At 33.9% G+C, this 14,528-nt stretch overlaps 1 protein-coding gene across 2 annotated transcripts in view; it reads left to right on the forward strand.

The window, feature by feature from the left end:
- Positions 1 to 14,528, forward strand: part of HGF (hepatocyte growth factor) — a 71,404-nt gene that overhangs the window by 39,342 nt on the left and 17,534 nt on the right. For both annotated transcript variants that reach the window (XM_009243076.4, XM_002818296.6), the window contains exons 8-11: positions 917 to 1,091; positions 4,679 to 4,806; positions 10,270 to 10,372; positions 13,736 to 13,869. In XM_009243076.4, coding sequence (XP_009241351.1) covers positions 917 to 1,091; positions 4,679 to 4,806; positions 10,270 to 10,372; positions 13,736 to 13,869 — 540 coding nt within the window. The remainder of the gene's footprint in view (positions 1 to 916; positions 1,092 to 4,678; positions 4,807 to 10,269; positions 10,373 to 13,735; positions 13,870 to 14,528) is intronic.

Below are 14,528 nucleotides of genomic sequence, written 5' to 3' on the forward strand. Positions count from 1 at the left end.
TACACACAGAGAGAGAGACCAAATAGTGGTAAAAATTTAATTTTATACTTTTTTTCTTAGTGACTGAGGGTTTCATAATCTTCATGAAGTATAGTAAGCATTGAAGTTGGACTAGGAAAAAATGTAGGAGATAGATCTTCCTAGGAATAACTGATTTTTTTCTTTATTGTCAACAAGATGACTAAAAATATATTTAACATGTCAGCTTAGAATTTATTTATTTATTTAATTTATTTTTTGAGACAGACTTCCGCTCTTCTTGCCCAGGCTGTAGTGCAATGGCATGATCTTGGCTCACTGCAACCTCTGCTTCCCGAGTTCAAGCCATTTTCCTGGCTCAGCCTCCCAAGTAGCTGGGATTACAGGCACCTGCCACCACTCCTGGCTAATTTTTTTTTTTTTTGTATTTTTAGTAGAGACGGGGTTTCACCATGTTGGCCAGGCTGGTCTTAAACTCCTGACCTCAGGTGATCCACCCACCTCAGCTTCCCAAAGTGCTGGGATTACAGGCATAAGCCACCATACCTGGCCAGAATATATGTATTATATTGGAGGAAAATTATGGTTAATTTCATTACTACTTTGTATGTACTTATAAGCAAGCTGATTTTAGAAATAATTGTATAGTCATTTCAGAAACACTATATATTCAGCATATATAAATTATACATGTGGAGGTAAAATGCATTTAAGTGACTTTTCAAGAAAAAACTAATTTAGGATTTGAATGAAAGGAAAATTGGAATGAAGGTAGTAATAATGTTAAGTTAAATTTCTTATTCCACTCAATTATTATAAAAGCTTATAAGTAACAGAAAAAATATCTGCTAATACAAATGCCAATGAACTCTAAGAGGCAAATGACATCTTCAAAGATTTTATGTAAGTTTTTTTTGTTGTTGTTTTTTGCCAATAGCTGACAATACTATGAATGACACTGATGTTCCTTTGGAAACAACTGAATGCATCCAAGGTCAAGGAGAAGGCTACAGGGGCACTGTCAATACCATTTGGAATGGAATTCCATGTCAGCGTTGGGATTCTCAGTATCCTCACGAGCATCACATGACTCCTGAAAATTTCAAGTGCAAGTGAGTAGACAAATGTTATACATTTCAGTAGGCCCTGGGGAAAATGAAGTAGAGTGGTTACTTTTTACTAATTTTGTGTTAGTGATCAAACTTTAGCATGTTCAGTGATAATCAGGAGTTAAAAGGCAGATTACACCTCCACTCAGAGATTTTGATTCTCTCAATCTGGGATTTGGTCCTCAAATATGCATTTCATTAAGCACTCTAGGTGGTTCAGATCCAGAGGGTAGATTCACTATTCTTTGGGAAACACATCCCTAGGTGGATTTCTGATCACAGTTTTGGTCTTGTGGGTCTGTTTAATAAATCAATCAATAGTCATGATAGCCAGACGTGTTTCAAAATACTGCCTTCTTAAATTTTCCTGTTAGCTTTGGGAGGATTACACATTTTTCCTTTTGAAAGAATGGAAAGAAAAGGCCTGCCACTGAAGTTATTAGCCTTAAAGATCTGTGAATAAAATAATTTTTCAAAACTTAAATGAATGTGTTCAGTTGTTTCTGGATTTGCTTTGAAAAGTGAGGAAGCAAATCAATTTTGTAGATGACTCAAGCCAAAGAAACTGCCCTTGAGTATCAATTACATAGTTGTTTTGTGCATTCTCTATGGGTACTTTTCACACCACTTGACTTTTGCAGACAGGCGCAGACACAATGCCATGTGGTTTTAAACTGTCCACCTTGTTATGAGGAACATAAAGTGATTGCTTATGAAATTAAGGACACACATCATTCATAGTGGCTTTTCTGAAACAGCACCTATAAATAACATATATTGGCTTTATGTAATTGGCTTTTAATAAGACAGCCTAACAATTTTGAATGAAGAGCTATGAGCACTAGTTGGCCCATCCACCATAGGAGAGGGGAGATTTGTGTTGTGTGTGTGTGTGTGTGTGTGTGTGTGCATGCACAAGCTTTAGCTAGTTCCGTAATTTATTTGTTTAAATAGTAAATATTACTCTAAGATTTTTTCCCATTAGTTTACAAGAACAAAATTGATAGCTGTCATGCTGGGTTTATTTCCCTCATTTCCATCACAGCAATTCACTCTCTATTCATGACCCATGTGTTTCACACCTGAGAAATACATATAAAAGTAGAAAAAACAAAGAAACAGAGAAAATATTCATTATAAGGAACAAAGGAGATAGTGTCACTGCCATTCACATTTTTGTTAACTTCTAATGACTAGTAATACCCAATAAGAAATTGTGTATGTGAAGATACCTAGTAAAATTCATCTGTAAGAAAAACAGAATGGTTATAAACATTTAATTCACAGATTTCACAAGTGAAACTTAAGTATCAAAAGTTACCTGTTATATCTTGGTAGAATTTAAGTCATCTTTTCTTAATTTTGTTATTTGGTTTAAATAACCAAACATAAGTATTAAGAAACAAAGCTTGTGCGGTGTTATAAAACTGATAAAATCTGATTCAACGTTTTTCTCAGGACATTGATTTACCATTTACTATTTGTGATCTAGTAGTGAGGGGTGTACTGGTCACGTGTCTCTATTAAACATTAAATATGAAATATTACTTGCTCCAGTACTGAGACCTTACAAATGGCAATCTTTGGAACACTGTAACTGAACAATACTGCCTGTGATGAATCCACATGAATCATAAAATCATCAATTTACTTTAGTAATTGTAAACCATCCTTTCTTCAAATGAAAAGTAAGGACCTAGTAAAAATATTTGGGCAAATCTTGACTTTCATTCTTGCTTAATCTAGATTATTGATTGAGATGCTTCTAATACAGATGTTAAAGTCAGTCCAAACTAAGACTTTGATAACCCTCGATCTTCATTTAGTTAGCTTGTCTAAATGAACAATCCAGAACTTTAGGGGGATGAAACGGGAGGATGGCTTAAGGTCAGGAGTTCAAGACCAGCCTGGGCAACAAAGGGTGACTCCATCTCTACCAAATAATAGAAAATAAAGCCAAAGTGTATGCAAAGTTCATGTAAAATTTAACACACATATTTTATACTGACATAGATTTTTTTTAAATGTAAGTGTAAATTGCTTATCTCATCTATTCCAGTTAATAATTTTATAAGAAGGCTAAAGGTTTGGATATGGGTTATTAACACTTAACTATACAGTGGCTTTAACCATTGGCGGCTGATGTTCTCATATCCTTAAATAACAGTTTGTGTCAGGACTTAACTTTGATTAGATATGACTAATACTTGTTGACTTTCTAACCCAACACAAGCTTCTTCCTTAAAAATTTCTCATTTCGGCCGGGTGCAGTGGCTCATGCCTGTAATTCCAGCACTTTGGGAGGCCGAGGTGGGCAGATCACGAGGTCAGGAGATCGAGAACATCCTGGCTAACACGGTGAAACCCTGTCTCTACTAAAAAAAAAAAAATTAGCTGGGCGTGGTGGCGGGCACCTGTAATCCCAGCTACTCGGGAGGCTGAGGCAGGAGAATGGCGTGAACCCGGGAGGTGGAGCTTGCAGTGAGTGGAGATCGCGCCACTGCACTCCAGCTTGGGCGACAGAACGAGACTCCGTTTCAAAAAAAATAAAAAATAAAATAAAATATCCTCAGTTTCGAATGGTCCATTTGGATATTAATATAATTGTATAACAGTACTTCTAATTGGACGTAAGTGATACAAATACTGTGGTTTCCAAAAGATTGAATATTAATTTAGTTATTAACAAGGAATCTATGAAATAAAAGCACCTACTTGTTTAAGATTAGCATATTTAATACATTCTATTTATCATGAAATCCACATTTTATTTAATGTGAACCTTATTTATATTGATAGAAAACCATTAAAAGTCTTCTACATACAGAGAATATTAGCATAGATTTTTTTTCTTATTAGGAACTCTAAATTTCTAATTAAAATACTGGTAAAATGAAGAAGATACATGTACTACATTGAAAATTTGTTCTATAGTTCGTTTTTCTATAGTATAACTGGGCCTTAATTTTACAGAAATATATATAAAGATTTTAGGTAGCCTCTCTAAATCAATAAATAATTGCTTTGTAATTAAAATAAATCAATGCATCAAATTAAATAAATCAAAGAAATGCAGAACTCAAGTAAAACTAGCTATCATATTTTTTGTGGCACATATTTGAATAGATTGAACTTCCATTTTACATGAGAGTAGTTAATGACTATTGATAATAACCTTTCTTCCACAAAGAGAGATATATGTTGTTTCTACACAATATGTGGGCCATGAACATGTAATAAATAACAGGCCAATGTTTTGAAATGGTACCAATTGAGAGTCTCATTCTTGAGACTGAGTGAGAAGAATGCAGTGTTACCGTTTCTCTCTTTTATGAAGCAGTAATGTTTGGGTGAAACTCTAGGCCTGTGGAAGGAAAAAAATATTAACATATGACAGCATTTATTTCAGTAATTTGGGTAGTGTCAGTTATGTATACTGAGTATTAAATTGTTATAGCTATTCTAAGTCCAAAAACTTAGAACTCTATTTATAAACATGCATACATTCTAGAATTCTAGAAATGTAATAGCGCTGACTTCACCAACGTAAGAACTCCGGCAATTTACATTAACATGCTTATTCTCAATAGGGACCTACGAGAAAATTACTGCCGAAATCCAGATGGGTCTGAATCACCCTGGTGTTTTACCACTGATCCAAACATCCGAGTTGGCTACTGCTCCCAAATTCCAAACTGTGATATGTCACATGGACAAGGTAATAACTGACATTCTGCAGGGTGGGCATGATTAAATTCAGGGGAAATGGCTAAAGGGAGGACACATTTTACAGCATAAGATCTACTTCTTGCTGCACTTGTTTCGCTGGCTTGCAAACAAAATCACCAAGTTTGAAGTTGGATTTTTCTTATATGTTTATTCACTCAACGTTTATTTATTTAGCTGAGTGTATGCTACTGACAGCCACAGTTCTAAGCCTTGGAGATATACCAGTAAACAAAACTAAGCTATCTGACCCCCTGGAGCTAATATCCAACTGATAGAAAATAAGCAAAATAAAAATGAGAATGGGAATATTACAGTAGTTTGTCATAAGTAGTAGAGAGAAAAATGTCACAGAGTTAGAAAAGAGGGGTGCTGCTCTTTTATATTTTAATGTTCAGGGAAGATCTTACTTGCTGTGTTAACATATAAGAAGGACCCAAGGGCAGTGAGGGAGCAGCATGTGCCATGCACATATATGTGTAAGAGTATTCTAGATAAAGAAAACTGCAAATGCAAATGGTGTGAGATGAGGGAGTTCTGGGAAAGTTAAATAAATAAGCACATCACTATAGCTAGTACAAAATAAGTAAGATGAAGAGTAGTAGGAGATGAGATTAGAGAGGGAATTGGGCTAAAATTGCATCAGCCTTTCAGGAATTGTTTGCCCTTTTGCTCTGAAAGAGAAAGGACTCTTAGGACTCTTCTCTGAAAGGAGAAATTACACAATCTGACTTAAGTTTTAACTGGATCACTCTGGCTGTATTTCGGAAAATAGCTAGAATTCTTGACAAGGGTTAAAACAGGAGAACCAATGAAGTGATTGTTTCAGTAATTCAGACTACAGATGGGAGTGACTTGACCCTGGTTGTTAGCAGTGTAGCTGCTGGATAATGGTGGGGTTTAAGGGAAATCACTATTGCATTTGGAAACATAGATGCCACTGAAGATAACTGCCTCAGGGAGTGGTAGTAAAATCAGATTGAAATAGATTTTTAAGTCAAAAAGTAATAGATGAAGGTGAGGTTGCTGAGAAAAGAAAATGCTTATATCCTGCTAGTGGGAATGTAAATTGATTCAGCCACATGGAGATTTCTCAAAAAACTTAAAACACAACTACCATTCAACACAGCAATCCCATTACTGGGTGTATACCCAAAGGAATATACATCATTCTACCATAAAGACACACGCATGCATATGCATGCAAAATAATCTATGCACCCAACCCCGGTGACACACAATTTACATATAACAAACCTACCTATGTACCCATGAACGTAAAATAATTTTTTTAAAAGGTAGATTTTTCAAACAAATAATTTGTTAAATATTAATAATAAAGTTGAGTCCTGGGAATTACTGATGTATAGTAAATTGAGAGTTATCCTTTTTAAATGATCTATTTCACATAGACTTAATTGTGATGGTGATGATCATGGTTAGCCCTAAATCATCCTTGAAATCCCAAGCCAAATTTAAAGCTCCATCTCATAGACTTACTGCCATAGGCATACTTGTTCTATCCTTTAACTTTTTCCACAGTGTCATTCTTCACAAGCAACTCTGAAAATAGAGTTGTAGAGGGAAGAGAGGATGAGTCCCTTTTCAGTCAATTTCACTGTTCTTTTAAGGATCAGTTGGAAATAAAGTTGAAGACAATGATTAAGGGAAGTTTGGTACTAGCTGAGTCTTCTGTGTTCCTGTCTCATTTACTTGAACATTTGTTAATAATTTGTGAGTGATAAAGGAAAACAATTATTTGATAAACCTTTGGTGTGTATTAAGATATTTTATATACATATACATCACTTAAAAAGGATCAGGTAATAGAATATGAAAATTTTGGATTCTGGAGGGTAAACATGGTATTACTTATCAGATAATTCATTCATAGGTGAAAATATTACTTTTATGGAATTTAAGTAACTTGCCTAAATTCTCAAATTGGCACATTGGGATTCAATCTGACTCTCTTTACATTGACCTTTTCATTCTTTCATCCGTTTTTCCTTTCATTCATTCTTTAACAACACATTATATTACTATTCTTTAACAATATATTGCACCATTGCACCTGATATATGCAACAATCTGCTAGACTCTGTGGGACAATTTAAAAATGAAGAAGCTGTACACCTTCTACTCAAGAAAAACACTGTTAGCCAAATCAACATTCAGCCGTGGAATTTTAACTGTCAGTTAAGTTGTTGTTTGACACTGCTGAGCTAATAGTAAGTGTTGTTTTATATATCTATAGAAAAATGTTTATGTTTATATCTATAGAAAAATACCTAGATCTAAGTAGATAGATCTATCTAATGTTTTAAGTAGATAGATTTATCTTAGATCTAGATATTTTTCTATAGATATAAATCTATACACACACATATATATGTGTATATATATATGTGTGTGTATATGTATGTGTGTGTATATATATATATATGAAAGATGTTGCTCTTATCCTTCTCCATAAAACAGAAAATATAAGTTCTACATATAGTTAGATGAGTAGAAACATTTTTCAAATCTTGCAACATCTGAATTAACGTATATATAAATATTCTTCCAACTGGATATTAAAAAACACTATTAAAGACAAATGAAAACTGAAATTACAGAATTTCTTTAAAATGTTGATAAAACACTACATATTATATATACTATATATTATATACTTAAGGCAGTAAACAATATAATTTAAATGTTTATATCAATATCATAAAATGTATTTACAGTTATTTCAGTCTTAAAATCTATTCTAATGAGAGTATATACAGTCAGAAAATTGTATCCAAAAATCATCTGGATTTTTTTCCTTCTCTGTATTACTGGTATACATTTGATATATACATAGGCATATTTCTGTCTTTATTTTCATCTTTCTGGATATTAGTTTTTGAATATTTAAAACCTTAACATTGGATAATAGTCAATACTATATGAAAGGGTAAATTCAGAGAAGTGTCCTTTTCTCTTGCTTCCATTGCACTCCATTTCTATTTTCTACTCACCGTTGCAAGTAGACAATTTCATTAGTTTCTTGTTTATGGCTCTTATGTATTTTCCATTCTTTACTTTTTTGGAATATGTGTGTAGGTTTGTTACATAGGTAAACTTGTGTTATGGGGGTTTGTTGTACAGACAATTTCATCACCCGGGTACTAAGGCTAGTACCCATTAGTTATTTTTCCCAACATAAAATGTTACTGTTGATGTAAATTTGTAGATGACCTTTCATATTCAAATGTACATTTTTCATTCATGTAAAAATTAAGAATGTTAAATATAAAAAGTCACTTTAAAAATGTTTGGTATTATTTAAAAGTATATAATATTTTATTTTATTTTATTTTTTTATGCCATGTAAAATTTTATGAAATTCAAATTTAGTGTCCATAAATAAAATTTTGTTGGAACACAGTCAAGTAGAATAATCCTTTATAAATTTGGAATGTAACATATATATATATATACTTTTTAAATTTTCATTTTTTTTTTTTTTTGAGACAGAATCTCACTCTGTCGCCCAGGCTGGATTGCAGTGGCATGATCTCGGCTCATTGCAACCTCCGCCTCTGGGGTTCAAGCAATTCTCCTGCCTCAGCCTCCTGAGTAGCTGGGATTATAGGCACATGCCACCACACCCAGCTAATATTTTATATTTTTGGTAGAAATGGGGTTTCACCATGTTGACCAGGCTGGTCTTGAACTCCTGACCTCAAGTGATCTACCTGCCTCATTCTCCCAAAGTGCTGGGATTACAGGTGTGAGCCACTGCGCCTGACCAACTTACATTTTTTGAAGAACTTGATTTCTGACTACATTTCTTTTGATTAAAAATATGATCAATATGGCCGGGCGTGGTGGCTTATGCCTGTAATCCCAGCACTTTGGAAGTCCAAGGCGGGTGGATCACTTGAGGTCAGGAGTTTGAGACCAGTCTGGCCAACATGGTGAAACCCCATCTCTACTAAAATAAAAAATTAGCCAGGTGTGGTGACGCATGCCTGTAATCCCAGCTACTCAGGAGGCTGAGGCAGGAGAACACAAATTGCTCAATTAAAAAAAGAGAAACAGAAAACCTCATAGAGCATAGTAAGAGACACAGGAGTCAGTTTAAAGTGACTTCCATTGGCCAAATTTGGAACAATTTGAGCATCAAAATGAATAACAGGAATAGATTATATATCATATTAAATAAAAAGAAAATCCACTGGTCCACATTTAATTTACTACTTCTACAGCTTTTGCTAGCACTTCTACTACTAATACCTAAATGAATGGGGTAAGGGAAAAGGAAAAATATTTATCTACAGAAGAATGCTAACTAACAAATCAAAGAAATGTTAGAAATAGCAAAATAACTATTTTACCATCAGCATGACAATAAGTGGTTCATGCAAAATTTATTAACGTATGCCTAAGCTATTTTGTGAAAATTTGTTTGGCATTAGGATATGTACTCAGACTCAAAGGCCCCAACCGATTTTTTTGTTAAATACAAAGAGGAGTTTTTCCTTTGCACCACTTAACCAAGTGATCAAACACATCACCAGTGATGGAACGAAGTGACATCTTGTGTCACAAGATGTTATGCTCTAAAAAGGACAAAGCATCACTGATGCAATATTCCTGTCAAATATCTTTAACTTGGTTTTATTTATGAGAAAATAAATCAAACAAAATGAACTTAAAGAGCATTTGTAAAACAGCTGACTTGGGTGACTCAGAATTTCAATGTCATAAAAGACAAAAATCAAAACATAAGGAATGTGGCTAAGAGATGAATGTTCGTTATATTACTTTTCTATGGAATGAAATTTTTCAGAAGAAAATGTTGGGAAATACATGTGTTATTCTAAAAATTCTTATTTCTTTGTTGTTCCAAAGGGCCACTCATTTAAATTATTTTGTTTTTAAATTATTATTTGTTATATTTGAATTTGCATAAGCCCTTATTTTGATGAAGATATTGGGCTTAAAATAAAGATATTTTAATCTGAGATATTTGCGTATTTTTGATTTGTACAGATTTCAAGTACTTTAATTCTTTTTCTTTTTGTTTTGAGACGGAGTCTCGCACTGTCGCCCAGGCTGGAGTGCAGTGGCGCCATCTCGGCTCACTGCAAGCTCCGCTTCCTGGGTTCACGCTATTCTGCTTCAGCCTCCCGAGTAGCTGGGACTACAGGCGCCCGCCATCCATGCCCTGGCTAATTTTTTGTATTTTTAAAGTAGAGACAAGGTTTCACCGTGTTAGCCAGAATGCTCTTGATCTCCTGACCTCGTGATCTGCCCGCCTTGGCCTCCCAAAGTGCTGGGATTACAGGCGTGAGCCAGCGCGCCCAGCCCTTTCAAGTACTTTAATTTTTATGTTGATTTCATGATTCCATAATCTTTTTGTTTTATCTGCCTTAATATTCATTGGACTTATTTCTGTATATTTTATGTCTAGACTGTTATCGTGGGAATGGCAAAAATTATATGGGCAACTTATCCCAAACAAGATCTGGACTAACATGTTCAATGTGGGACAAGAACATGGAAGACTTACATCGGTGTGTAAATTTCTTCCTTTCAATATATAGAATGTAGTGATACCAACGGACTGTGTATTTAGATATGTACATTGTTATTTCTTTCTATTCTTTTATATATCATGGTAAGCTAAAAAAGCATTAGATTGGTTTTTCTTTACAACTCATCATAACATTGTTTACGTAGCAAACTTTTAAATATGCAATTCAAGTTAGTGGATATTTATTGAGCATTTACTATGTGTTCTGTACTGTAACTAGTACCATGGGGAACATCAACAAAAAGTGGATAATGTTTTGGTTCCAACCTCCAAGGAGGATATGGTCACATTGACACAATAGTTACATAACTTAATAAGACAGTGTATAAGTAAGTGGCAAATCTGGTGTTTGAAATAGTGCATTTTATGGGATTATTGTTTTCATATTTAATAATTGATAGTTTATGAAAAAATCAATGAATAATCACTCATATAATTTAAATTTCTAAAATACTAAATCTTAACTATTAAAAATGTGTAATGACAGGTTTCCTTATGTAGCTTTGATACATAAAATTTTCCAATAATTACAGGAATGTATATGTAGTTGAAAAAATCTACAAATTTTAGAGAATTACAGATTTTTACCATAGATATACTCATAGACAGAGAAGGTAGCACCCATTCAGCCCTAGCAATAGTGCTAGTGTTTACAAAATTGCAAAAGAAGTATGACACATAATTGTGACCTAAAGTAGGTTTTTTCATAAACATCCCAGAGTATATGCACTAGAATAAAAGAAAAAACAAGTTACAGTCATTTGATCAAGTGCCTATAACATGGCTGCTTTACATGAGTTATGCCATTTAACTACCATAATCCTATAGGGATTCATATGTGAATAGGTATTTAAGGGCTCATAGAGATGGAGTGACTTTGCTTCAGTCTTAACTTTAAGTTCCTTATTCTCTTCCAGTGGATTATATTGTTTCAATTCATTTACTTCACGCAAAAGGATAGTTCTAAAATAATGCTCTCCAATATAAAGACAATGCAGCTCACAAATGTAAGCGACATATGTTCTGTTAAATTCCTAGTAGCCACTTTTAAAGAGGTAAAAATAAACAGGCAAAATTAATTTTAATATATTTTATTTAATCCAATATATCTATAGTTTTTCATTTCAATATGTATTTAATACAAAATGATTAAAAATATCTTTTACATTATATTCTTATGCTCCATATTCAAAATCTGGTGTCTGTTTACACTTACAGCACCTGTCAATTTGGACTGGATCAATTTCTCAGTAGCCGTATGTGGCCAGTGGCTACTGTATCGACACTGGAGTTCTAGGACTTCAAAGAGCAGCAGAGTTCTGTCCTTATAGATCTCCCACTCTAGTGTGGGATGAAAGCAAACAGGGAATGCCATATGAAAACTATGAAAGATAGCATATTTTATGCTATAGGAATGCAAAGAAGTGCCTACTAGACATAAGTGGTCAGGAAGGGTTCTTAAAGGAAGAGAAATTAGCTGGGATGTACATGATGAGTAGGAATTGGGCAAGGGAAGTAGAGGAGGAAGAGGACAGTAGACACAAGAAATTGCATGTGCAAAGGCCAAAGCATTAGATTATTTGAATATAGGAAATAATTTTGGTAAGACAGAAAGAATGTAACTTGGTCAATGTCCACAGAGAAGGAATTCATAAAGTGGCAACACCATATAGAGAGTCTTGTAAGCTCAGTTGAGAAATCTAAATTTTATCCTGAGGATTAAAAGGATTTATTAAATAATTTTAAGTAAGAATTGGCATGATTAAAATAAATGCTACTTTCAGCACTGCTATTTTTTAAAGCATTTTTAGAAACATGCAGTGGTGGGTGGGGTGGATTGCTCTTATGGACTTGTGAGAGATAATTGTTCTCATCGTCTTTCAAAAGCGTTGTCTTCAGTGATTTTACATTAGAAGTTTGGAATTTTCATGGTAGAAGTATTTACACTACAGAAATCAGCAACAGCTACAGACGAGGATTCCTCATCTTCATCCTTAGCACACACACAACTCAAAGTACCAGTTGGTAAACTTTTACCAGCATGCCACTGAAAATATGTGATATATTTATTTAGAAACTATCAATGGGTCTCTAATAATACTTAATTCATCAAGTTTAGGTTTGACTTTTGGAAACAATTTGTAAGAAATTGATCAAAGATTAAGTCACATGGTACCATTTTGGCTTAAGGACAAACTTTGTAAGTAGGAGATAGAGCATGGCGGTTTTGAGCACTGACTCTTGAAACAGCCATGGGTTCAAACCCCAGGTCTAGTGTTTGCAAGTCATGTGACATTACACCAATTAGTTTTCCTCTCTGGATTTCAATTTCCACAAATGTAATATGGCATAACCTTAAAGACTATCTCATAAGATTGGTCTAAGGTTATATCTATAAAGAACCTATAACACGATGTGGCATGTAATGAGTACTATATGTGTTTACTGTTATTCTTGGTCCAGAAAAATGAACCTTGGTCTGGAAATATAGTCCAAGTTTCCATGTCCAAGCTTTTTAAAATTTTATTTTAAATGACACATTAATTATATTCAAGCATGGTAGCAATTAATAACTAGAAACAAGTTCAGTAAGATGCATAGTTTTAATTACTTTTATGATCAGTCAAGGTGGCCATGTAGAATTGACTTCATTCATGTTATTGAGGTAAATGTAAATATTGATGTTACGTGAATGAAAATGGCCTTATAAAATAATTTACAGCAAATTTACAATCTTTGCTTTTCTTTTGTAATAAATTTAGTTAAGATGTAAATTAGAAATAAAGCATTGCTTGGTTATCTGTCAGAAAATAATATTTTGTAACTATGACCAGTAAAATTTAGAATTTTAATTATTTAATTAACACATTATTAATTTCAGTATATCCTCTTGTACTCTGTCCTAGTGATATTGCTAGTGATGCTTCATTTGTATCTAAAATGTAAAAAAATACTTGTATAATAGCTTGTATTTTTTATGTATTTTATAGTTTTAATCTTTGCCATCTGCTTGCTTTAGACAATGTTTCTCTTATTTCTATGCACAGAAGTATCGTTACCATGCCACTGGGATTATCAAATACAGGCAAAATCACAAAATCTAATATCCCAATTATGGAGCCCTCTTCCATATTTTCAAGTTAGAGAATCTGCTTCTAAAGTGTAGGAACAACAGTAGCAACCAAACAGACCTCAAACAAAATAGCTAAAATTCATCCCAAGTAAAAGGTTATGCTATATCTACAGTGAAAGTAATGTGCTGAGATTATATCTTTTTGTAATATTTTGTGTCTCTTGGATGGAATGAGCATCTTGTGATGTGCAAACCCTGTTGTTTCCGCAGTCATATCTTCTGGGAACCAGATGCAAGTAAGCTGAATGAGAATTACTGCCGAAATCCAGATGATGATGCTCATGGACCCTGGTGCTACACGGGAAATCCACTCATTCCTTGGGATTATTGCCCTATTTCTCGTTGTAAGTACAGTTAGGGATTGGTGTCTTGTGAAATATTTTAAATGTACTACATTTCATCTAAAAGTTGTAAATAATATAGGTGGTCTGGCATTTATTCCCAAATGAGGAAGCTCTCCAGAGAGCAACACACACAAATGTACACAACACACACACAGACATACCACATGGTCTCTCTTTCTCTCTCTCCATCTCTCGTATAGATAAGAAGAAATTTTAACATTTTAAAGGAGATTCTCTTCCCTCAGAAGATTTCCATTGGGATTCCGAAAGCATTAATTGGCCACAGTTCTAATATGACTGGGCTAGAAAGATCTCCCCCTCCCCAACACCAATGCTACCTGTTCGGCTTCTGAATATAGCAGAGCTCTCAGCAAAGTTCCCAGCCCACTAAAAGAGCCGTGAGCAGATCTGAACTAGTGGTACTTCTATTTCCTTCTCAGTTCTTTAACTTAAGACTAAAGAAGAGCCTGGAGTTTTCCACCCAGTTATCTGATTCCCAGATGGCTTTGTTAAAAAGATATTAGTGTATAAAGTAGAAGTTATATAAAAAAATATAATACATGTTTGACATAGTTCATATAAAATACATGTCTGGTATAATTCATATTAAAAAGTCCCTAGATATCAATAAGAAAAAGATGTGAGAACTCAGGAAAAAA

Source organism: Pongo abelii, chromosome 6, assembly GCF_028885655.2.
Source record: "Pongo abelii isolate AG06213 chromosome 6, NHGRI_mPonAbe1-v2.0_pri, whole genome shotgun sequence".
NCBI lineage: Eukaryota > Metazoa > Chordata > Mammalia > Primates > Hominidae > Pongo > Pongo abelii.